The sequence below is a fragment of the Orcinus orca genome, chromosome 13 (genome assembly GCF_937001465.1).
Source record: "Orcinus orca chromosome 13, mOrcOrc1.1, whole genome shotgun sequence".
Lineage (NCBI taxonomy): Eukaryota > Metazoa > Chordata > Mammalia > Artiodactyla > Delphinidae > Orcinus > Orcinus orca.
The window spans coordinates 7471830-7498778 of record NC_064571.1 but is presented as its reverse complement, the minus strand read 5'-3'; the positions used below and the strand labels follow the sequence as shown (position 1 = coordinate 7498778).

Below are 26949 nucleotides of genomic sequence, written 5' to 3'. Positions count from 1 at the left end.
ATGATAGTAACCTCCATTGCCTATTTTTGTTGAATCAGCCTAGGGTGTAATTTAACTCTTTGGTGAAAATGGGATATGGTTAATGTATAATTACTTCCTATGGTTTTCTTGAACTCTCAATAAAACATCTATTGTAACTTAATTCTTGTCCTTAGTGTATTAAAACAATCAAGATTTTGCTGTTAAACTTCATCCAGTTTTTCAGTTTGAGCTATCCATTTCTAAGACATACCTGACCCACAGATCTGTTTTCTACTTCTCACAGCCCCTAAGGAGAACAGTCACCACACTCATGGCAGGGATTTTGCGCTCAATAGTTCAGAGGCCCCCAGGCAGACTACAAGTAAGTATTTCTTTTCAAGAATTATCTTTTTTTTTTCCTATTCCTTAAGAACTTTTTCTCTCTTTTCTAATTAACAAAACATACAGGCAAATTAAAATTTTAAGTTTCTTTATATATATATATATATATATATATATATATACTTTTTTAATGTTGAACGTTAATTTTATTTGTGGTTTATCTGCTGTTTTATCCCTAAAGATCTGAAATCACAAAAGACCTTTTTCTGGAGAAAATGCTGGTAAAAAATGGCTAGTGTTGATTCCCCATGGCCCACCTTAATCTTTTGAAAGTTTTAGATTTTTTTTTCCTTCAGTTATGAAGAGTCCATTTTCAGTAATAGAAAATTAGAAAAATGTAGAAAAGCAGAAAGAAGAGAAACAGTTTCCCAGAGACCATTAATGTTTGTACTTTCATGTATTTCCTTCCAGTCTTTCTTTTAGAAATTTCAGTGGTGCAGCCTAATCTATTCATGAGGTCCAGAGTCTAGATAGGACCTGCTGCTGCCTTTAGATAATAATAATGCCAGGTGCTTTACACACTTACCTTAACCTCAGATTAATCCTGGTTGGTAAGTATTATTTTCTTTTTATAGCTGAGGAAACCGACCCTCTGAGAGGATAAGTATCTCATATGTCACAGCTGGTAAGTACAGAGCAGGATTAGAGGCCCAATGTTCCTGGTATGTCAAAGCCCATGTCCTTCACCAGTCTCCCCCTAACCCCCAATTCCCTCCTGCTTATTCTCCCATTGTTTATACCATCTCTGCAGTACAGGGAGGGCATGAAGGGAATGATTATTTTCCACCCAGAGGAGTTTCCTGGTATGAAGGATTAGCAGTGAATCCTTTTTCTTCTGCAGCCTGAGAGAAACACGACTGGAAGATTGTAGAAAGGGAACAAGAGACAGGAAACAGGAGTTGATGGCATTCTTGGGACTAGAAAGAAAACTGGAAACTCATTTTGGCTTTCTTTTACACTGTATTGCTGAAGCTGAATTATCGTATGTTGTCTAGAGCACACTGACAAACTACAACCTACAAGCCAAATTCAGCCCACCACCTATTTTTGTAAAAGTTTTATTGAAACATAGCCACACCGATTTGTTTACATATTGTCAACAACTGCTTTCGCCCTGCTGCGGCAGAGCTGAGACTTGGCTGTGGAAACTGTGTAGCCCCAGAGCTGGAAATATTTACTGTCTGGTTCTTTACAGAAAAATATTGCCAGCTGCTGGTCTAGAAGTTTATATTTAATGTGTTTTTCTTCATGTTAGTGGTAAGATGAGATGTATTCATTCAGCTAGGGGGCTGAGATAAATGTTTAATAATTACAGGTTAGGTGAGAACAGATTTTGTCACCTAAAAATTGGTAGGTTATGATTTCTGCACTAGATAGAGTTCTAAAAATCAAATGTTTTATGGCATATTTTAGATGGTGACAAAAGGTGTGGAGCCCCTTGTTCGTACAGATTGGATTCGTCACAAATTTACGAAGTCAAGAATTCCAGATAAAGTAAGTTTTTACGTTACTGTTTTTGAAAAACATGTTACTGTTACTGGGTCCAAGCTCATTCTGCTCACCGCAGGGCAGGCCAGTAAATCGGGAGATGAGGTGTTGAGGCAAGGAATAGCGACTCTTATTTGGAAAGCCGGCAGACCGAGAAGATGGCGGACTAGTGTACCCAAAAACCATCTTATTGGGGTCAGGATGCCAGTTTCTTTTATAGAACAGACAGGGGGAGGAGGTGAGGAAGTAAAGTAAAAAGGCCATTTGTCTTGCAAAATCTCCTCCCTCGACCTGCATGGGGAAGGGATGTGTTAATTTCTTCTTTTCTGTAGCCATTCACAGGTGGTCAGGGTCAGAATGTCTGTCTGTGAGCTGAACAAAGGCCTTTTAGTTTAACAGGCAGAGGGGCAGGGTTCCTTGTGGCAGGCCATTATCTATGCTTACAGCTATAACAAAAGCAACGAAAAGCAAAGATTAAAGTAAAAGAAACAGAACCAACATGGAGTCAGAATTCTCTCTTCCCTGTTACATTATGTTTTGAAGGTACCGATTTTTGTAATATTGAAAACTTTCATGTTGAATTATTTGCGGGTATAGGTAGAAGTGTAGAGTTTAAAACATAGGATTTATGTGGGAGGGATAAATTGGAAGATTGGGGTTGACATATACACACTATATATAATAGATAACTAATAAGAACCTACTGCATAACACAGGGAACTCTACTTAATACTCTATAATGGCCTATATGGGAAAAGAATCTAAAAACAGAGGTGGCTATATGTATATGTATAACTGATTCACTTTGCTGTGCACGTGATATTAACACAACATTGTTAATCAACTGTACTCCAATAAAAAGTTTAAAAATAAAAAAAATTTTTTTTAATTAAACATAGTAGGATTTATGTAAATGATTATTTAAAATAAATATGTGCCACTGACCTTTTAAGTACTGGGTTTTGGTCTCAGAATCTGTTTATTCCTGCTTATGGCTTTTTCCCTTGATACTTTGTGTTTTCATATCAACATTGTCCTGAGAAAACAGTGTTTCTTCCTCCTGCTCAGACTGTCTGTGTGGCTCTTGGTTTTCACTTTCTCTATCAGCCATTGCTAATTTGGATCTTCTTCTCTGCTAGATTTGTGTCTACCTATGATTCTTTTAGAAAACACTGACTAAGCCCTCAGTAGATTTCTGTTTTATTTTGATTTCTCCAATTTTTTTGTACTGTGGTAAAATACATGCAACATAAAATTTAAACATTTTTAAGTGTACATTTCACTGGTATTAAGTACATTCATATTGTCGTGTGACCATCACAGCCACCATCTCCAGAATGCTTCATCTTGCAAAACTGGACCTCTGTACTCATTAAACAGTAACTCCTCTACCTTCTCCCCCTAGTCCCTGGTAACCACCATTCTCCACTGATTTTTTTAAAAGCTAAAATAGTATTACCATTGACTATTTAGATACCTTTAATGTGCTTGATGTTCTTTTATCAGAAATCTCTTTTTTTTCAAGTCATGGTCCACAACTGCATTGTCTTACATGTTTTCATGTTTCTTAGACTGTAAACTTCTGGAAGAAATGATAGATACAGATGTTAGCATTTGTTTAAAATGTGGGGGGAGTGATTTTGATCACTGGTTGTAGTGAGCATGAAAACTTTTAAACTTTATAGATATGACTCTGAGATTTGCATCTCCAGCTCTTTGCCTATCTTCTGAACTTACTCCTATATTCTCCTGTAGTTTCTAGACCTTGCTGCTTAGATAACCTGTAGGTATTTCAAGTTATCCAAAATTAGACTCATTGTCTTACAAATGAGGTTGTCCTCCAGACAACCAAACTAAAAGAGAGTGCTTGTCCTGTATTAGTGATGTCAGTTAATGCTACCATCCTCTACCTGATTTCCCAGACTAGAAAGCTCTAAGTCAGTCTCAACCCTATCTTCTCCCTCACCCACCACAAATCCATCTATTTTATTACCTGAAGTCCCCAAATCAGCCTCTTTCTGTTACAGCTGCTGTAATTCAGACTCTTAAACCATGGCTCTAAGTGCTTCCTGAGTTTCCTTGTATCAGTCTCCACCTCCAGTTCATTTGAAAGAGTTTTCTTTCTGAATCTATTTTTGAAATGTCATTTTGCTTCAAACCTCCAATAACCTTATATCCATTCTGGGAATTTCTAAAGACTAAGCATAGTTAAGCTTAGTTTAACTTCTCGCCCTGCATTGCTTTTCCTATTTTTTTCTACCTTAGTCACACAGAACCACTTACTTTTCCTGAATATTTCATGCTCCTCACACCATTTCTTTAATTCTTCTCTCCTTTTCTTTGGTGCACCTACCCCATCAAAATTTCTAGAAAAATACCCTTCATCCTACCCACCTGGAGGCAAATACTGCTAACACCCTCCACATACTTTTCTGTTAAATATTTTTGAAGATGTGCATCATCTTGCCTATAATGCTTCTCCAGCTGCTTTCATCATTTAGCAATGTAATGTGAACCCTCTGTGGATAAGTTAATGATTGAATAATATCCTTTTTGATTAAAGTACCATCTTTTTTTTTGGCCTTCCTCAGTCTGATTCCCCAGAGGTATGACTCTTGACCTAATGTTTTTGACACCTTTATACAAATAAGGATAAATAAATATATATAATATACACACATGTATATATAATTGTTAGAATCATATTTAGAATTAAGGGGAGAGACCTTCAAGATGGTGGAGGAGTAACATGTGGAGATCACCTTCCTCCCCACAAATACATCAGAAATACATCTACATGTGGAACAACTCCTACAGAACACCTACTGAACGCTGGCAGAAGACCTCAGACTTCCCAAAAGGCAAGAAACTCCCCACGTAACTGGCCGTGTGGCTGACAGGGCCTTCGTGCTCCGGCCAGGTGTCATGCCTGTACCTCTGAGTTGGGAGAGCCGAGTTCAGGACATTGGTCCACTAGAGACCTCCCGGCTCCATGTAATATCAAGTGGCGAGAGCTCTCCCAGAGATCTCCGTCTCAAACCTAACACCCAGCTCCACTCAACAACCAGCAAGCTACAGTGCTGGACACCCTATGCCAAATAACTAGCAAGACAGGAACACAACTGCACCCATTAGCAGAGAGGCTGCCTAAAATCATAATAAGGTCACAGACACCCCAAAACACACCACCGGACATGGTCCTGCCCTCCAGAAAGACAAGATCCAGCCTCATCCACCAGAACACAGGCAACAGTCCCCTCCACCAGGAAGCCTACACAACCCACTGAACCAACCTTAGCCACTGGGGGCAGACACCAAAAACAATGGGAACTACTAACCTGTAGCCTGCAAAAAGGAGACCCCAAACACAGTAAGTTAAGCAAAATTAGAAGACAGAGAAACACACAGCAGATGAAGGAGCAAGGTGAAAACCCACCAGACCAAACAAATGAAGAGGAAATAGGCAGCCTACCTGAAAAAGAATTCAGAATAATGATAGTAAAGATGATCCAAAATCTTGGAAGTAGAATAGAGAAAATACAAGAAACGTTTAACAAGGACCTGGAAGAACTAAAGAGCAAACAAACAAGATGAACAGCACAATAAATGAAATTAAAAATTCTCTAGAAGGAATCAATAGCACAATAACTGAGGCAGAAGAACAGATAAGTGACCTCGAAGATAAAATAGTGGAAATAGCTACTGCAGAGCAGAATAAAGAAAAAAAGGATGAAAAGAATTGAGGACAGTCTCAGAGACCTCTGGGACAACATTAAACTCACCAACATTCAAATTATAGGGGTCCCAGAAGAACAAGAGAAAAAGAAAGGGACTGAGAAAATATTTGAAGAGATTATAGTTGAAAACTTCCCTAATATGGGAAAGGAAATAGTCAATCAACTCCAGGAAGCACAGACAGTCCCATACAGGATAAATCCACGGAGAAACACACCAAGACACAAATTAATCAAAATGTCAAAAATTAAATACAAAGAGAAAAAAAAGCAGCAAAGGAAAAACAACAAATAACATACAAGGGAATCCCCATAAGGTTAACAGCTGATCTTTCAGCAGAAACTCTGCAAGCCAGAAGGGACTGGCAGGACATATTTAAAGTGATGAAAGGGAAAAACCTACAACCAAAATTATTCTATCCAGCAAGGATCTCATTAAGATTCGACAGAGAAATTAAAGCCTTTACAGACAAGCAAAAGCTAAGAGAATTCAGCACCACCAAACCAGCTTTACAACAAATGCTAAAGGAACTTCTCTAGGCAGGAAACACAAGAAAAGAAAAAGACTTACAATAACAAACCCAAAACAATTAAGAAAATGGGAATAGGAACATACATATCAATAACTATCTTAAATGTAAATGGATTAAATGCTCCAACCAAAAGACACAGACTGGCTGAATGGTTACAGAAACAAGACCTGTATATATGCTGTCTACAAGAGACCCACTTGAGACCTAGGGACACATACAGATTGAAAGTGAGGGGATGGAAAAAGATATTCCATGCAAATGGAAATCAAAAGAAAGCTGGAGTAGCAATTCTCATATCAGACAAAATAGACTTTAAAATAAAGACTATTATAAGAGACAAAGAAGAACACTACATAATGATCAACGGATCAATCCGAGAAGAAGATATAACAAGTGTAAATATTTATGCACCCAACATAGGAGCACCTCAATGCATAAGGCAAATACTAACAGCCATAAAAGGGGAAATCGACAGTAACACAATCATAGTAGGGGACTTTAACACCCCACTCTCACCAATGGACAGATCATCCAAAATGAAAATAAATAAGAAAACACAAGCTTTAAATGATACATTAAACAAGATGGACTTAGTTGATATTTATAGGACATTCCATCCAAAAACAACAGAATACACTTTCTTCTCAAGTGCTCATGGCACATTCTCCAGGATAGATCATATATTGGGTCACATATCAAGCCTTGGTAAATTTAAGAAAATTGAAATTGTATCAGTATCTTTTCTGACCACAAAGCTATGAGACTAGATGTCAATTACAAGAAGAAATCTAAAAAATACGAACACTTGGAGGCTAAACATTACACTACTTAATAACCAAGAGATCACTGAAGAAATTAAAGAGGAAATCAAAAAATACCTAGAAACAAATGATAATGAAAACACGACCCAAAACCTATGGGATGCAGCAAAAGAGGTTCTAAGAGGGAAGTTTATAACAATACAATCCTACCTCAAGAAACAAGAAACATCTCAAATAAACAACCTAACCTTACACTTAAAGCAGTTAGAGAAAGAAGAACAAAAAAACCCCAAAGTTAGCAGAAGAAAAGAAATCATAAAGATCAGATCAGAAAGAAATGAAAAAGAAATGAAGGAAACAGTAGCAAATGTCAGTAAAACTAAAAGCTGGTTCTTTGAGAAGATAAACAAAATTGATTAACCATTAGCCAGACTCATCAAGAAAAAAAGGGAAAAGACTCAAATCAACAGAATTAGAAATGAAAAAGAAGTAACAACTGACACTGCAGAAATACAAAGGATCATGAGAGATTGCTACAAGCAACTATATGCCAATAAAATGGACAACCTGGAAGAAATGGACAAATTCTTAGCAAGGTATAACCTTCCAAGACTGAACCAGGAAGAAATAGAAAATATGAACTGACCAACCACAAGTAATGAAATTGAAACTGTGATTAAAAATGTTCCAACAAACGAAAGTCCAGGACCAGATGGCTTCACAGGTGAATTCTATCAAACATTTAGAGAAGAGCTAACACCTATCCTTCTCAAACTCTTCCAAAAATTGTGGAGGAAGGAACATTCCCAAACTCATTCCATGAGGCCACCATCAACCTGATACCAAAACCAGACAAAGACACTACAAAAAAAGAAAATTAAAGACCAATATCACTGATGAACATAGATGCAAAAATCCTCAACAAAATACTAGCAAACAGAATCCAACAGTACATTAAAAGGATCATACACCATGATCAAGTGGGGTTTATCCCGGGAATGCAAGGATTCTTCAATATATGCAAATCAACCAGTGTGATACACCATATTAACTAATTGAAGGATAAAGATCATATGCTCATCTCAATAGATGCAGAAAAAGCTTTTGACAAAACTCAACACCCGTTTATGATAAAAATCCTCCAGTAAGTAGGCATAGAGGGAACTTACCTCAACATAATAAAGGCCATATATGACAAGCCCACAGCCAACATCGTTCTCAGTGGTGAAAAACTGAAACCATTTCCCCTAAGATCAGGAACAAGACAAGGTTGTCCACTCTCACCACTATTATTCAACATAGTTTTCGAAGTTTTAGCCACAGCAATCAGAGAAGAAAAAGAAATAAAAGGAATCCAAATATAAAAGAAGTAAAGCTGTCACTGTTTGCAGATGACATGATACTATACATAGAGAATCCTAAACATGCTACCAGAAAACTACTAGAGCTAATCAATGAATTTGGTAAAGTAGCACGATACAAAATTAATGCACAGAAATCTCTTGCATTCCTATATACTAATGATGAAAAATCTGAAAGAGAAATTAAGGAAACACTCCCATTTACCATTGCAACAGAAAGAGTAAAATACCATGGAATAAACCTACCTAAGGAGACAAAAGACCTGTATGCAGAAAACTATAAGACACTGTTGAAAGAATTTAAAGATGATACAAACAGATGGAGAGATATACCATGTTCTTGGAATGAAAGAATCAATATTGTGAAAATGACTATACTACTCAAAGGAATCTACAGGTTCAATGAAATCCCTATCAAACTACCAATGGCATTTTTCACAGAAGTAGAACAAAAAATTTCACAAGTTGTATGGAAACACAAAAGACCCCGAGTAGCCAAAGCAGTCTTGAGAAAGAAAAACGGAGCTGGAGGAATCAGGCTCCTGGGCCTCAGACTATACTACAAAGCTACAGTAATCAAGACAATATGGTACTGGCACAAAAACAGAAATATAGATCAACGGCACAGGATAGAAAGCCCAGAGATAAACCCACACACATATGGTCACCTTATTTTTGATAAAGGAGGTGAGACTATACAATGGAGAAAAGAAAGCCTCTTAAATAAGTGGTGCTGGGAAAACTGGACAGCTACATGTAAAAGAATGAAACTAGAATACTCCCTAATACCATACACAAAAATAAACTCAAAATGGATTAAACACCTAAATGTAAGGCCAGACACTATAAAACTCTTACAGGAAAACATAGAACACTCTATGACATAAATCACAGCAAGATCCTTTTTGACCCAGCTCCTAGAGAAATGGACATAAAAACAAAACTAAACAAATGGGACCTAATGAAACTTAAAAGCTTTTGCACAGCAAAGGAAAATATAAACAAGATGAAAAGGCAACCCTCAGAATGGGAGAAAATACTTGCAAATGAAGCAGCTGACAAAGGATTAATCTCCAAAATATACAAGTAGCTCATGCAGTGTGATATCAAAAAAAACAAGCAATCCAATCCAAAAATGGGCAGAAGACCTAAGTAGACCAAAGAAGATATACAGATTGCCAACACACACAAGAAAGAATGCTCAGCATCACTAATCATTAGAGAAATGAAAATCAAAACTACAATGAGGTATCACCTCACACCAGTCAGAATGGCCATCATCAAATAATCTACAAACAATAAATGCTGGAAAGGGTGTGGAGGAAAGGGAACCATCTTGCGCTGTTGGTGGGAATGTAAATTGATACAGTCACTGTGGAGAACAGTATGGCGGTTCCTTAAAAAACTAAAAATAGAATTACCATATGATCCAGCAATCCCACTACTGAGCATATACCCTGAGAAAACCATAATTCAAAAAGAGTCATGTACCAAAATGTTCATTGCAGCTCTATTTAAAATAGCCAGAACATTGACGCAACCTAAGTGTCCATCAATAGGTGAATGGATAAAGAAGATGTGGCACATATATACAATGGAATATTACTCAGCCATAAAAAGAAACGAAATTGAGTTATTTGTAGTGAGGTGGGTGGACCTAGAGACTGTCATGCAGAGTGAAGTAAGTCAGAAAGAGATAAACACATACCGTATGCTAACATATATATATGGAATCTAAAAAGAAAAAAGGTTTTGAAGAACCTAGGGGCAGGACAGGAATAACTACGCAGACATAGAGAATGGACTTGAAGATGCGGGGACGGGGAGGGGTAAGCTGAGATGAAGTGAGTGGCATGGACATATATACACTACCAAATGTAAAATACATAGCTAGTGGGAAGCAGCTGCATAGCACAGGGAGATCAGCTTGGTGCTTTGTGACCACCTAGATGGGTGGGATAGGGAGGGTGGGAGGGAGACGCAAGAGGGAAGAGATATGGGGATATATGTATATGTATAGGTGATTCACTTTCTTATAAAGCAGAAACTAACACACCATTGTAAAGCAATTATACTCTAATAAAGATGTTAAAAACAAAAAATAGAATTTAGGATCATATTCTTAGAATTAGTAGTTACAGAATATATCATATATACACACTCATCATGGTGTAGATGAAACAAATACAAGATCCTGTTACACAGTGGTGTGGAAATTTGGTTTTCTTGCTCAATATATTATGACCTTCAATGTTAGTACTTACAAAGATAGTAAACTTTATTTGTTTTAATGGTAGCATTATAGCCAGTAGGATTCATCATGATTTATTTGCATCATATCTTATTTAGTTATATTATTTTTAGTTTTATTTAGAATGTATGCCTCATAATTTATTTAGCTATTCTCTTGAGGAATATAGATGTGGCCTTTAAATTTTTCAGTATTGGGCTTCCCCGGTGGCGCAGTGGTTGGGAGCCCGCCTGCCGATGCAGGGGATACGGGTTTGTGCCCCGGTCCGGGAAGATCCCACGTGCCGCGGAGCGGCTGGGCTCATGAGCCATGGCCGCTGAGCCTGCATGTCCGGAGCCTGTGCTCCGCAACGGGAGAGGCCACAACAGTGAGAGGCCCACGTACCGCAAAAAAAAAAAAAAAAAAAATTTCAGTATTACAAATAGTCTTATACATAACATCCTTATTCGGGGTTGCAGTGAATACGTACTTTTTATAATACTCATGTGTTATTGTCATTGTAAGTTTTTGTTTGTCCCCCTACTTGAATGGGGGAGGGGGTGCAGCCCAAGGCCCAGCTCATATAATGCAACATATTCTCTTGACATTTGAACTCTTTAGTGTCATCTGGTTGCTCCTGCTTTTCTCTTAATAAAAGCAAAACAAAACAAACCCTTACCTGTGTGGTATTTTTCTTAGAGTATGAAATTCTTAGACTCCATCTACCTGAGTAATCAGACTGGTAGAAATGTTCAATTTGAAGGTGAGGATTATAAACTATTAGGGATGAAATCATTATGTAGTTGTTTGAAGTTTTTTTAAGGAAAAAAAAATAAAGGAAGCACCTAGAAGCTGTGGAAATTGAAAATTTACCGTTTATAATTCTTCCTTTCCAGGTTTTTCAACCTTCACCTGAAGATCATGAAAAATATGGTGGGGATCCCCAGCAGCCTCATAAACTGCATATTGTTACCAGAATAAAAAGTACAAAAAGACGTCCATATTGGGAGAAAGATATAATAAAGATGCTTGGGTTACAGAAAGTACGTAACTATTTTAGTCATCTTTAGTGTTGTTTAAATTTGCTTTAAATTTTCCACTTTTAAAACTTTTGTTTAAATGTATGATTTCCCGTAATATATTTGGAAGTTTGATTTAGACAGAATGAGCCTACACCTGAACCTTTTCCTGTAACATGGGACCATCTGTGCTTTTGAAATTGATCCATAACATTGTTTCCTTTGTTTGTAGGCACATACTCCTCAAGTTCACAAGAATATCCCTTCGGTGAATGCAAAACTGAAAGTGGTTAAACATTTGATAAGGTTTGTTGTTTGTTATTCCAGCAGTTTCTTAAAACGTGTTACCTAGTATAGCTCTAAAAGCATTCCCTTATGTCACAGAATCAAGCCCCTGAGGCTGCCGCAGGGTCTCCCAAGAGAGGAGGACATGTCCAGCACGTGCCTCAAGAGCACTGGAGAGCTGGTGGTGGGGTGGCTTCAGAACCCCACGGACCAGGAAGTGAAAAAGTCCTGATGGCCTCGCGGCTTCAGAGTAAAAAGTGCAAGTCATTTCTATTTCAAGATGGTGAGAAAGTGTTCTCATTAAAATATGTTTTAAATTCTAGTCATTTTCACTGGCTAAACATGGTGTGATTCTTCCTTGGTGTAGGCTTGGAGGTTTTAGTGCTATTAATTGGTTTAATTCTGTCCCCTTTCCCTCCAGTAGTTTCACTGGAAAATGGGTAAGGATGGCAATGTTTGAACATGTGGGTTCAGATGTCACCTTAGCAATCGTCGTTAACGTTTTAAAAAAAATGTTTTCTCGTTTAATTGAATTCATCACATTCTATGAGTGGCCCTTTGAGTGAAGAGTGTGTTATGTGTTGGAGAAATCCAGAGCTGACCAGAATGTGGTCCCTGCCCTAAAGGAGCTTAGTCTGTTCCCCTGGAGAGCAGAGATTCAGCCAGAAGCATTAGACACTGGGTGCAGCTGGACCGGCTGCTCTGTGCTGTGGTGTCTATAAATAGGTATGTGGACTTGGCTTCATTTTATCCTTAAATTCAATACCCAAAATAGTATCTGTTTTCTAATTATAAACCTCATTTGGCCTAAACTTTATTGATGTTCCTTGAATTCCTAGAAACCTCTGCCAACAGTTGAGGTTGCTATTTAAAAGAAAAAAGAGAAGGGAGAAATCATTTAGGAAAAGTTGTTTTATTTCCTTTTATTCTATTTCAGATACCTTGAGGGGTGGGGAGAAGTAAGAATTTTAAGAGAGGTTCAGTACCGGGAAATTCTGTGGCAGCTAACTGAAGTTGATGCTGAGGACTCAGAGTTCTCGCTGCCCTTTATTTTCCTTGTCTCGTAAAATTTGGCTCAGGCAGCAGTGACATTGGCATACTCACTGCCTATGGTCCCAGCATCTGTCCTGTCATAGAGTTTTGGCATCACGTAGAAGTGCTGTGTGAAGTGAAGCCAGATATCATTAATTAATAAGCTTCAGGGTAATCACACTTTCAATTCCACAATTATTGAATATCCAGTATATGTACGGCCTGGAGAGGATATAAAGCAGAAGGACACTAACTTCGAAGGGCTGGGTCTAACTGGAGAGAGACCTGTATGCCTCAACAGAAGCTGTCCTTGCTGGAGTTGGATTGAGGCCAGCTGTATAAATATTGATAAAAGCAGCCCCTGCTAATGTTTTGCTGCCTCTTTTACTAGGCTAATATTAATGTTTAAAACGGGGAAAAGACCATTGGTTAATTTTTACCCAAAGAGTCTCATAAAGTTTTGGTAAGTAATTTTAACCTGTTGCTCATGACTAGAGGAAAATATCTGAATGATAAGTTGGATATTTAGAAGTGAAATTGCCCAGAAGAGGAAAAGCCTGTAGGGAGGTGAGCATAGGCTAGAGCATTTGTTTTCTGTTGTCACGTAACATATTACCACAGTCTCAGCCGCTTAAAACCACACATGCTCATCACCCTGCTGTTTCTCTCGGTCAGGACTCTGGGCACAGCTTAGCCCGCTAATCTGCTTAGGGTCTCACAAGGCTTCAAAAAAGGCATCAGCCAAAGCTGGGTTCTCCTCAGATCCTTAACAGGGCAGGTATCTGCTTCCAAGCTCTCCCAGGTTGTTGGCAGAAGTCATTTCCTTGTGGTTATAAAATTCATGGCAAGTTGTTTCTTCAAAACCAATACTGGAGTGAGAGACTTTAGCAAGATGGGTGCTACCCTCTTAGATAATCATATAAATGCAGTGGCCTAGATTCTGTCTCCTCTGTTGCATTCCATTGGTTAGAAGCAAGTTACAGGTCCAGCTCACACTCAAGGAAGAGGGGAATTCCACAAAGGTGTGACCACCAGGGGCCAGGATCAGGGAGGCCTCTGTAAAGTCGACCTGCCAAACCCAGTCAGTCCATCCTTAAGTTGCACCCAGGGGATTCCCCAGAATGGTACTCCTTTGCCTCCCATCATTTCAAACCTTACAAGGACTTCTTCTGTCCTGTCTTTGTGTCTCAGAGAATTGCTTTATTTCAGGTTTTTCTGGCCACTCCTTGGTGACCATTGGCCTTTGGTCAGGCTCAGGGGAGACAAAAGTTACCCAAGCACTCTTTTTAAGGGCCATTCCAGTTCTCAAGGTCTTCTCAATCTAAATGGTGCCTCTTTCAGGCCAAACACATGTTTTCTTCATCTTTTCTTGTTAACAGTACTAACTAGTATGCTTATCATTCTAACTGTCACAGTTTCACCAAGGACAAGTTGGAATTGCACTGGCCATTTTAGGGAGCTTTTGACACGAGCAAGATTGTATGTTTGGGAGGTACTTTAGAGCAAAAAAGAACAAAAAAGTGAAGAACCCTCCATGCAGACATTATTTGTCTTGTTTTTCATTAAAAAATAAAAGACGATTTTATGTGATATAGAGGATATTTAATATCCTCTCCTTCCTTTCTATACTTTGAGGAGTATTAAGTACTGGCTTTTTGATCACACAGCTTGATAAAAATATCAAGGGTCCAAGTTACTGTCTAAACCATCTGTCGCTCTCTTTTTATGTATATGTGTCAAAATCTATTTTATACATTTAAACTTTTCTCAGCTTTAAGACCTTGGTAAACAATTAATTAAAACTGGAAGTCTGGACAGTTTCTAAATAAGAAACTGATACAAAACATTAGTCACTAAATAAAATTTTTACCCTTATTTCTCAGAATGGCAATCCATTAACAAATGATGAAAATGCCTTTGAATAATATTATGTTTCTTTTTCCCTCAAAATTATTAAAATGATATGAAATGAGTGCTCATGGAGAAAAAAATAGCCAAACAATTCATTCTCTGTTCTCTAATTTTCTTTATTTTCTGGAGAAAAGAAAAATAGTTGATCACTTCAAGAGAATATAAACAGTTATACCAGGCACAGTAATTACAGAGAAATACAAATATGTATTTAACATAATGGATATGATTTTCTGCTTATTAACATGGTAAATTTAGTGATATGTACATTTTGTATTTAATATACTGATAAATTATGTTTTAAATCTATAGGTATTCAATATAAGCTTTAAATGTCTTAAATATATTTACACATGCCTAAATACTTGCATATAAATGTATATTAGTAATTACTACAATCTGTGCATGAATAATGTAAAATAAAAGTAAAAATAGAATTTGGGTAAACTAAGGTATTTTTCATCAAATTATTTCCTATTTTGGGGTACTTATCACATATCTTGTCTTCTATAAAAACTAGTCTTGATTTTGCCTTTCCCAAAATCATACCTAGATTCAAAATAATAAAATTGTTAGGATGAATTTTATGCCTGCACTATCTGTGGATTTTCTAAAGTGGCCATTAGATGGCATAAATAAAGATTCGCTGTTAACCACATAAAAGTAAGGGCAATAGGAATGATTGTCCAAAGGTTCTCCAAACTTCAATTCTATTGCGAGAATTTTTGTCTACCAAGCTTATTTTCTTTTAATTAATTAATTAATTTATACTTTGGCTGCGTTGGGTCTTCGTTGCTGCACGCGGCCTTTCTCCAGGTACGGCGAGCAGGGGCTACTCTTCATTGTGGTGTGTGGGCTTCTCATTGTGGTGGCTTCTCTTGTTGTGGAGCACGGGCTCTAGTCGCACGGGCTTCAGTAGCTGTGGCACATGTGCTCAGTAGTTATGGGTCACGGGCTCTAGAGTGCAGGGTCAGTAGTTGTGGCGCATGGGCTTAGTTGCTCCGCGGCATGTGGGATCTTCCGGGACCCGGACTCGAACTGTCCCCTGCGTTGGCAGGCAGATTCTTAACCACTGCGCCACCAGGGAAGTCCCTACCAAACTTACTGTTAAAACAATCCTGACAAATTAAAAAAGGAGTTGATCTTCCTAGGTTAGTTATATATAAGTAAGGTCTATTAAATATCTTTCAATGAATATGTTTTTCAAGTTAAAAGAAACATAGTCCTTGGACACAAAGACTGGTACAATAAAACTGTCTTCCAAATGTTTCCTCCATTGTTCTGGATTCACAGATCCTCCCCTTGCCCCACCCCCTTTCCTTTTATTATAAATCTGAACAGGCACTAGGGAACTGCTTCAGTTAAATGGAAATCACCAGAGACCCTTTGCTTATTTCAGTCTTTCTTTAGCTCCAGTAGCCAAAACATATATATATCCATCTTGTCTAAGAACCACAGCAGTGACAACAAAAGTGTGAAAACTTCAGCTGGTTTAGTTCTGGGGTCTCCACTCATCTTAATGGTTTCCCATGCTGTACTGTATAGATTCTTCCATTGACAGTAAGCTCTCGGCATCTTTCAGCTAGTCACCTAACCTAGGAAGTACTGGTGCTTTTCCGTCACGCATCACTGCCCCTCCCTAAACCCAGCCACCTCCTTCCCTCTCCCACAAAGGAACAGCCCATAATTGCTTGCCTCAGGGAACTATGCATACCCTGCACTGACCTTCTGAAGACTCCCTTGGATAACTCTGATTTAATTGTGTATGTAGATTATTCATACTTAGAAAGTAAAATTAAAAGTGTCATCAGACTCAAATTTACCCTTGAATTATAAGCTTTTCTCAAAAATTGTGTCCATTCAATGCCCTCTCCCAGATCTGCCAAATCACAAAAGTAAATATACTGATAGGATAGGTAGATGATTTGGAGATAGTCCATGACATTGAAATGCTTTAGAAACAAATGCCCATCACAGGAGCCCCTATAACATTGAAAGTGAATTAAAGAGCTTTGACATGCTTTTCTATATGTAAGGAGGTGACCGTGATAAAAAGTGAAATTTAGCAAATATTGTGATATTAAAAATATCAAAAAGTAGTGATATTACCCATAAAGCAGAGAAAAATTGGCAATAGTATTGAACCAGCATTAGTAGGGTAATTTTCAAGATACCACTGAGGATTTTTCCACTGCACATCCTACCTGCCAACAACACAATCCCGACAAGATTCTGACAAGACTGGACAGGATGCTCAAGGCCCCTTTGAACACCTTGATTGCCTCTAAGCTGGTGGAGGGTAGTTTGTACTTCTTGCTGCATTTATGAACTACAGGGCAAGCACAACTGTGGATATTAGGATAAACAAAAAATCCATCCGATTCTCTAAAAGACCCAGCTGGATTCTGGGACATGTTTTCATGGCCTGGGTTTTATAATCTGGGACCCTGGCTTTAAGTCTTGTCACAAGACTCATGATCCTTTTGCTTCTGGTCATTGCCTGTGTTACAGTTGCTCAGTGTATCCTGTCCAAAAACTTAAATGCTGCGGTGCAGCCGTCGGCACATCAGGTGACTCAACAACGCATCCTACAACTGGCCCTAGTCCAACAAAGACTATGCCCTCTGGACATCCTCCTGGTCTTAACTGACAAAATCTTGACCAGTGAAAATCTGGACGTCGTGGATTGATGCCTTGTGGTCTGACTTTGTCTGCCTTTGGCTGAAGAGGGGCATCAGAGAGGAGCAGCTGTGACAGCCAGGAGCTGGCCTGGGAAGCCTCCGTGTGTCTAGGAGCCGGCCCAGCACTGACAGGTGTTTCCTATTGAACGTAAGCAATTTCACAGGTCACCAACATCAGATGAAGCTGCTCTGTAACTGATGGATCAAGGCGAAGACAAGCTCGCTCCGTAATCACATCCGAGCGCAGACGAAAACACAAGCATTGTTCAAGCCGGAAAAATGAGGCATGTCCCCTCTTCTGGGTAATGTGGGGCCTGCTGCTTCTCATCACACAGCGTTAGCCTCGCTTCATTCCTCTCACCTTCTAGATGAGATTCATGAAGACACCAATCATAGAGCCATCTCTCTTTTCCTGACAGCATCCAATCCAGAGCAAACCATGCTTCTTTGAACACTCATCAAAATCATCTAATAAGAGCCCAGATCCTTTAAAGTCCTCCCCAAAGGACTTTTCCTGAGATGCAATAAAGGGAACTTATCCAGCTCCAGGTGTGTCTGGTGGTCTGTGGCCAGCCTGCACTCCCGATACTAATTCTTGTGGCTCTCGGGTCTAAGCTGCTAAGGATCATTCTACTCAGCCTCGACCTCCTTAGAGTATCTCTTTGCTCCTTCCTTCACCACAGGTAACCCAGTCTGCTGTTTTCCCAGCCTGGAGAGCTTGCCAGAAAAAAACTCAAGTGGATTTGTTATAAAGCAGAAACTGACACACCATTGTAAAGCAATTATACTCCAATAAAGCTGTAAAAAAAAAAACAAAAAGCGGTGCCAGTCCTGCTTTCTCTTCTGTGCAGGAGGTCCATCACTTCCCTGCTTTCTGTGTTCCTTTTTCCCAGGAAGGCTGGTACAATTCCAGGGCCTCAGGACAGCTTGGCCTGACATGTCAGGGCAATCTCTAGGGAAGAGAATGTGGGATAAAGCCTTGGTGAGAAATGGGGTGCAGGAAACAGGACAGGAGAAACCGTCAGGTGCCGCTACCCCTGCCAGGACCTTGCCCCTGTTCCGCCCTAACTGAGGCTTGTACCCTGTCCCCTGCAGCCCCAGGGAGTTCCGGGCAAGCTCCTTGATAAGGGCAACTGTCACCACACTGTGTGTCGTTATCCTGGCTGTGAGGTGTTTTCATATATGTACATACAGGTTGTCTTCCAAAGCTGGCATTCTGCTATTTGGGGAGCTTGGAGAAGATACTGCATCCTCTGTGCCCACTTCAGCGTTCACGGTCCTCTTTCTGAGCCCCCATAACCCCAGCCTCCACCTTCTCAGAGGGCACTACAAGGTCTCCCAGCCTCTGCTGGAGTGCCTTCCACAGGCCCATTTCCCTTCACTGCAGCCGTCCAGGCTCCGGGCAGGTCTCCCTCACTGTCTCCCTCCTCACCGGCGGGCCCTGCCCCCCACCACACTTTTCCACCGCATCACTGGCTCTTGTTCTGCCGCCAGGGCCCTCTCTGCCAAGGCCCCTCCATTCTCACTGGCATTCCCACCCCCACAGCTGGCCTTACCACTTTGCTCCGGAGTCTCCTGGCCACTGTGTCCTCATACTTGTCACTTGTCCTCTTTCACTCCCACTCATCCCCACCGGCTTCTTCGTCTTGGCTACCAGGGTCTTCTCTGTCCTTAGACCCACCTCCTCCCCACTTCCCCCTTGTTCACCATCAACCCTGGGCTTGTTTCTGACACCAGAGCCCTTCTGGCCCCTGGACCACAGTCCTAGCGGACCATCTCCCCAGCTCCCACCAGAGCATGCTCTTGTTCCCCAACTAGACACCACTTTGTCTCTGGGGGTCTATTCTGTAACCCCACGTTCATAACAGCATTATTTAACAACAGCCAAGACATGGAAACAACCTAAGTGTCTATCAATGGATGAATGGATAAACCAAATGTAGCATAGATATACATATACATGTATATATATACATACATACATTATATATATATTCAATATATATATCTATTATTCAGCCATAAAAAGAAGGAAATTCTGTCATTTCCAACACCATGAATGGACCTTGACAGCATTTTGCTAAGTGAAGTAAGTCAGACCAAGACTAATACTATATGATCTCACTCATATGTGGAATCTAAAAAGAAACGTCATAGAAAAAGAGACCAGATTTGTTGTTACCATAGGCAAGAGGTGGGGGAGTGGGAATGGGATGAAAGTGGTCAAAAGGCCTAAACTTCCAGTTGTAAGACAAGTACTAGGGAAGTAATGTACAATGTGATGACTAGAGTTAACACTGCTGTTGATGTATTTTGAAAGTTGGTAAGAAAGTAGATCCTAAAAATTCTCATCACGTTAAATTCTTTTTTGTGTGTGTGCATCCGTAAGAGATGATGGATGTTAACTAAACTTTTTAATCATTCCACAGTATGTGTAAGTCAAATCATTATGCCGTACACCTTAAACAGACAGTGTTGTATGTCAATTGTATCTTAATAAAACTGGGAAAAAAACTGAACTAAAATGAATAAAAGAAAAAAAGGAACGCAGTCATCGAATTAAGGCCTTGAGTCTTCAGGAATACCCAGGGAAGGGGCAGCTGTTCAGAAAAGTTACCTCCAAGCCACTCTCTGCTCTCCTCAGGTCATCAGTTCAGTCTGATGGGGGAAGCAAGTGGGAAAGTGATGGTTCTCAGGGAGCAACAGCCTGTCTGGAGCACAGAGGGAGGTGGTGCCCCAGGGAGGGAGCTGGGATTGGGTAGAAGAGGTGCAGGGCAGAGGCCCTGAAAGAGGGGACCTGGAAAGGCACATTTTGCCCACTTAAAACCTGCCACAGAGTACGAGTTGGGATCATTTTCATGCTATAAAATAAAACAGTCCCTTAACCTCCTGTGATGTTTTACAGCCAAAATCCAACAGTCAACTGAACCAGCCTGCACGGCTTTGCTGTCCTACCTGCATCAGCCCGAATCCAAATCCGTTTCCTGTATCTCCCCAGGCATCTCTGAGGACCCGCCCAGCATGGCTCTCCCAGGAGGAGGTGATGGCCGCAATGGTCGTTGAGTCCACACAAAACCATTTCCCAGCTTCTTGGATGCTGGCTTTGTTGGCTAACATCCTTCGAAGATCCTTTGCTTCAGTCTTTTCAGAGGCAGTGACCCCGGAGGACAGGAGAAGAGAGAGGGTGCTGTCTCCAAAATGGAGTTTGCATACCCAAGGGAGAGAGCGTGGTCCACTGGGGTGAGGGAAATAAGTCCTGGAAATTCTGTTTCCATTTGTTTTCTCATCGAATCCTTCAAATTTATATTTTTGTAATATTTCATAACGTATGTAAAATATCAGGATACAGGAAATTTGTAAAATGAACAAATATATTCGGGTATCCTTAAAAAAATTCTTCACTAGTAGCGATGTGCAATTAAGAAAGTTTTGATGTATGTGCTCTATGTCATCTGCTTTAAAGAGCCCATCTGCATGAGGGCACTGAAGGAGACATACTGTCACCATGACTAGCAATAAAAACAATGATAGCTACTGTTTCTGGGCACTGAATCAGTTGCTTTATATTTATTTCCTCGTTCAGTTCCCATGATAAAAGTTCAGTATGTTTTCTTCAGAGTCAACACCCTGGGAAGATCCTACTTAGTCCACCAGGTTGGAAATTCTTCCTTTGGGCCAGTGTGGTGTCCATCTGAGTTAAATCAGGCTCATTAAACCTCTACATTTGAATGAAAACAACCTTGCCCGGGTTAATCACCTGGTTCTTTGTGTGTTAGCTTTTTGCAGCATGTGACTCCAAAGAACTTTTGGGGGTTTCCAGGTATCACATCTACCTTCACAGGTAATCTGCCTTCATGGGTGATAATTTAAAATTGCTTCCTAGGCAATTCCAAAAGAAGAATGTTTTAAATTATGCTGGAAGTTTCCAGGGTGACTGATCGAAGGGGTTGGGGGAGGACAAGGTTTCTTTGGGTTTATAAGCTGTTGTATTTTACATTTCAGAATTAGCCACATTATACATGTCTGAAACTGAGTAGGCCTTTGTTTTACATACAAAATGAAGGAGGCGTATGAGGGAAGAAAAGATTCAGAGAAAGAAATAATTTCCAACCAACATTTGATCCCTTTGCGTTACTGCAGACTGCAGATACTGCAGATTTAATCAGCCACGTACGTACCTTATGGGGTCAACTAGAAATTGTGAGGGCAGAGGTGGGAATTGGGGAATCCATGATGCAGACAGAACACTGTTACTACACACATAGGACATCACGGGGATTAAGGGCACATGCTACAGAGCCTGGCATCCCTGGGTTCAAACCCTAGTACTGGCTGTGGGAACTTGGCAAGTTAATTTTGCTGTGTCTTATCCATTTTCTCATCCATTAAATGAGGATGATAATAGCACTTTTATCATGGGAATTAAATGAAATAAATGTAAAGCAACTGATTCAGTACCCAGAGATAGTAGCTATCACTGTTTTTATTGCTAGTAATGGTGACAGTATGTTTCCTTCAGACATGAACACAGCCACTTAACCTTTTTATACCATTTGACCTCTGCCCCTAGCATATTAAGGCCCAGGCTATCAGTGAATCCAGGCTGCTGGGGTGAACCTTGGACTGGCCCCTACTTTTGCCAAAGTGTTGAGGAAAGCAATGAATTTTAAGATTCCTTGACGTCCTAGTTTGGGAAGTAGGCCTCCTTACTCTCCAGACTATTAGCACCTGGGAGGCAGATGACGCCTGCTAGCACTGGGCTTGCCCCCAGAGTAGGGCTCATTTCCTGAGCGATTATGCAATTGAATTAGATCCATAACCCTGCCATGTCCGTAAGAATTTGATCTCACGGGAAAGACTTGATTTGAAAGTTTTGCGAAGTGGACTCATATCTGTGTGCTGACTTGGGGTGTCCGGTGCCTAAAATGTTTATGCCCCTGTGCAAACACGATAGTTACTATTCACACCTGAGATCATTTTTCCCTCTTTGGGAGGTTATCACTGATGCTCCCTTAATCTCGAACTTGTGTAGATCACCAAAACACCCATCCAGTTCCCTCCTTCTCAAACACCAGCTGAAAATTAGGCAGAGAAATGAGAGTGTGTGTTGGCCGGGGCAGAGTTGCTCTCCTCAGGGCCGAACTTGCCTACTGGGAATTCCGGCAAAGTGGTCACATGGAGGTTTCTGGACCCAGCTCCAGGCCCCCACATTGCACCAGAAGGGAACAGGCCAAGACTTTGAGGCCAGGCCCAGAAAAGGGAAGAAGCTGCACACAGAACAAAGAACGTCTAAGCGAAACGGTCCATATCGTACCTACAGCAGCTATGGCTCAGTTTTCTTCATCATCGTGAGTTTTAATAATTTAATGTACTTTGCCATTAAGGAGGTCCTCTATCGGTCTCTCCTGTTGTTTCAACAGCAGCTTTGCGTACAAAGGGGTCTTATCAGTAAAGGTATGCAGGCGGATTCACTCATTGAATATTGATCAATGTTGGTAAATTAATCTTATTCCCTAATGGATGTACTCCATACGCTGGTCTAATTCATGTCCTTCTGACCACACCCCCACCCCCGTGCTGAGCCACCTCCCACAGAGCACGCACTCTCGGGTGAACCTTCAGCTCTTGGCTTTTCTTTGAGCAGAAGGCTTCTCTCTTCTCAGAATGCATCTTCCATACTCCGAAGATACCTGTGGCTCTCACAACTTCCCCCTCCAACTCTGCTCTCACTGTGGGTACTGGACCTCAGGACCTTTCAGAGGTCTTCGCTGGTGATGATAGTCAAGACGTCCTGAGATCTCCAGAGTGGACACTCTCCCCAGATCCCCCAAGAAGACCCCAAGACCCAGAACCATCCACAGACTCCACAGCCTCATGATCCTCACCTGTCTTCAAAGTATGCTGAGAATGAGACGAAATGAGAACAGACCCTACCTCTTAGCACTACTCTGTAAATAAGAGCATAGACAGATAGACAGATAAAAACTAAAACAACCGGGCTTCCCTGGTGGCGCAGCGGTTGAGAGTCCACCTGCCGATGCAGGGGACACGGGTTCGTGCCCCAGTCCGGGAAGATCCCACATGCCGCGGAGCGGCTGGGCCCGTGAGCCATGGCCGCTGAGCCTGCGTGTCCGGAGCCTGTGCTCCGCAATGGGAGAGGCCACAACAGTGAGAGGCCCGCGTACCGCAAAAAAAACCACAAAAAACTAAAACAACCCATGCACTGCACCTAGGGGAAAGTCTTTGTAAGCACCATGGTGTTGAGCAGCTGTGAGGAAAGCTGTGTTTTCTTCACCCATAAACCCCACAACAATACCTTCAGAACTGTATTGCGTTTAAGTTGTATCTTCTTCCCCTAAGATACTCTGACAAAACATTCTAGAATCCAGGACAACCCCAAGATCAGTTCATTATATTCTTGCAAGAAAATCAAAGTAAAAATGTGTGTACATCATCAAATTTAACCTAATTATTATGCTTTTATAACTTTCATAAAGTATAAGGACACATATTGAAACACATTGTTCTATCTGATCATTTTTATTTTAGATCCGTGGACACAAAGCTCAAAGGACACCCGAGCAGGGGACTCTTCTCTTTAGAGAGAACTTCAAACAATCCTCAAAGATGTAAGTGATAAGGAATTTTTGTTCTTTACTTGTGAAAATGCTAACCCGGATTCTCTGGCTCCAATTCCTTAAGTTGGAAATAACACATAATAACGATAACTAAGAGTTCACTTTGTAAAACATCTTTGTCTTCATTTTAGAATGCAGTGCGGGAAAGAAACAGGAAGTAGTGACAGAAGGCTGGGAAATGGAGGCAGCGGGAGGGGACGCCAAGCCCATGGCAGAGCCTCAGCAATGGAGAGGTTGGTGGAGACCCAAGAATTCAGAAGGGGCAGACGACCTGGGGAGCAGGTGGGGGAGCAGAGATCCTGCGGAAGGAAGGACCAGGGTGTGAGAGACGGAGTGAAGGACATGGTTGGAGAGAAATTTAGGCAGGATAGAAGAGGATGTGGTTAGGAACGGAGCCAGGTAGAGCCACGAAGAGAAGCCAAACCCGTAGCTTTTCATGGCGTCGACTTGGTGTGATCAAACAGGTGAGACGACATGCTCACAGTCGTGGCTCCTAGAACCCTCCATATAGTTTGGCCGGTTTCAAATTACAGCGAACAGCCTACAGCGACTTACTTCATTCTTTAAAAATGAGAAAAGCTATTTTTCCTACATTCAAGATGGATTTGGCAAAGCCAAGCCCTGGAGTGGGGTTGCTACTCTTTGCTGCTCTTAAATTAGAGCTTGTCAGTCAAGTAGGCATTCACCCCCAGACAACCAGCAAAGAAAGACAAGCAGGTGGAACAGAAATGAGCAGCAAACCGTCCATACCCAGACTCCGCTCGCTCCCTGTGTGCAGCTCATCTCAGGACGCCAGAGCCTGGGGGTCAGGCAGGTGCTTCAAGCTCAAAGCCACAATCAGAAACCACGCCTCTCCCATCCCTTTCTGCCCTTCACATTTTCAAAGCTTCATCCAAGTTTTAACTTTTCATCTTACTAAAAGTAAACAGCATAGCTTTTTTGAGGAACCTACTGAGTGAACCCAAGCAGCAGGAATGTCCACGTGGCATGATAATTCCTCTGAGACTTTAATTTGTGTTTTGTTTTTTGTGTTTTCTCTCCCTCATTGGCCAGGCCTTCCTTTGTGTTCCTTTGACTGAGGTCAGCCTCTGTTCCAGGTATTTGTTTTTAAAAGCGTGAAGTTATTAAGGGGTATTAGGCTAGAGGGAGGGAAGAGAAATGTTTTGAAGAGTGGAGAAAAGAGATGCTCTGCACCCCACACCCAAGCAGGGGCCTTCCTACATCCCTAGACATTTCAGGATGCTCAGCTGATTTCCATCTGCCAGGATCTGCATCTCGGTGTCAACGGTCTCATTCCCTTGGAAGTTCTGAAAAGTGTGCCACCTATTTGCATGGAAGACCAGAGGAGCAAAGAATTAAGCTGCTCTCCTCCCAACAGGCAGATACCCCAGTCAATGGCTCTTAGAAGTTGATGTATAAATACCCCAGCTTCTTGGCCCTTGTGTATAATAATTCTGCAGTGTGTTTTGCACAATCCCTCAGTGTTTGCTTGGAGGATTGAGCTCCAGTGCCCACTGTGGTAGCCGGCTTGACGACACACATTTTATTGGCTTTCTTCCCTTCCCTGTATCCCCCAGCCACTTCATATCAGCATTCCCTGAACCTCTCAAATAAACCACCTGCACCTGAAGTTGTTTCAGGGTCTGCTTCTATGGGAACCAAACTAAGACACCTTAAATATTGACTCTCCTCTAGAACATCTGGTATCTCAGTCATAAAAAGAATACTGGGGGAATAGATTCAGAGTATGAGTCATCATACTATTTCTTGTTTTTCAAATTATTTGGAAATTATCTCACCTGGGTGTACTTTTTTGCTTTAGTAGTGACATTGAAGGAGTTGGCAATTAGATGGAGTACATGCTGTGATTTCTCCCACAGAAGAAATCATTCTTGAGCAAAGTGAACATCTAAAGAATGTCCTGGATTGCCCACATGCAGAGATAATAATCAAAGTATTTAACTGGTACAGCATGGTTCTCAACCAGTCATAAAAGATGCTGGTCTACATGCTGCAGGGCTGCCTAACCATCTGACCATAGGCTCTGCCCAGTGAAACACAGGGGTCCCAGTTCTGCCTGGGTGAAATCTGCAGGTAGGCTTGAGAGGTCATTGAGCAGGGAAGGGTTTACTTGGCTTTCTCCAAGGGGGCTCAGAGGTAGGTGGGTATGATTTTGATTCCTCCTCAGAAAAAGAAGTGATGTGTAGAAACATTTATTGAACATCTCTGAAGGGAGCTAAAGGCCCAGCAGGGGCCATATCGGCAGGGACTTTGAGAGCTTTACATTCCAACATATTATTTGTGTTTTCTCCTGAGTATGGAAGTAAAGCCACAAACTGCATCAGGTTTCCTTCTGGAAGAATGTCTCTTCTCCATTGTGGGTGGTCTGGGCAAGACCAAAAAGCAGAGCAGCCAGCCTGTAGGTGTGTATATGATCCCAGGTAAGTCCATCAGTCTCTCCCGGAACTATAGAAGTGAAGCAGAATGATGAAAGGATGGGAGAAAAGGTCGTTGGAGTTCATTTACGCAGTGAGAGTGCTAATTCATTCGTGCAGTAGGGATGCTATAAAGTATGGTCAACTGCTTCCTGCTACCCAGACCCCAGAGCTGCCTGGTTACTCTTCTTGTCCTTGAGCCTTTCATTGGCTCTGGGAGCTTTTTGATAGCCTTTCGGTAATTTCCTTTTACTGCTTAAAATTTCCAGAACTGGTTAATTTTACTTACACCTAAAGAACAATAACAAAATTGGCTCCTATATGCTTATCTTCAGCCATGTTTGGTGGAGAATGGACCTCTTGAAAGACTGTGTGGCAGCAACTACTGAAAAGGGAAGAAAAGAAGCCAGTCCCTGGATCTTCAGCAAACAAGAGGAAGAAGACAAAAGAGGTAGGTGTGGGCCTGAGGGACACGGTG

General features: G+C 41.0%; 1 protein-coding gene across 26 annotated transcripts in view; it reads left to right on the top strand.

Annotated features, from left to right (window-relative positions):
• MRPL30 (mitochondrial ribosomal protein L30) overlaps positions 1 to 26949 on the top strand; it is a 123034-nt gene that overhangs the window by 17763 nt on the left and 78322 nt on the right. For 20 of the 26 annotated variants that reach the window (XR_007470973.1, XR_007470974.1, XR_007470989.1 and 17 more), the window contains exons 2-8: positions 266 to 343; positions 1777 to 1857; positions 11367 to 11513; positions 11722 to 11795; positions 11874 to 12057; positions 23948 to 24027; positions 24168 to 26922. Coding sequence is in view for 1 of the 26 variants with exons in the window: in XM_012535957.3 (XP_012391411.2) it covers positions 266 to 343; positions 1777 to 1857; positions 11367 to 11513; positions 11722 to 11795; positions 11874 to 12006 (513 nt within the window). In the remaining 25 variants the exon portion in view is untranslated. Of the gene's footprint in view, positions 1 to 265; positions 344 to 1776; positions 1858 to 11366; positions 11514 to 11721; positions 11796 to 11873; positions 12097 to 17228; positions 18214 to 23947; positions 24028 to 24167; positions 26923 to 26949 lie in introns of those variants that run through there. The other 6 variants (XR_007470971.1, XR_007470972.1, XR_007470970.1 and 3 more) reach the window with 6 other exon arrangements.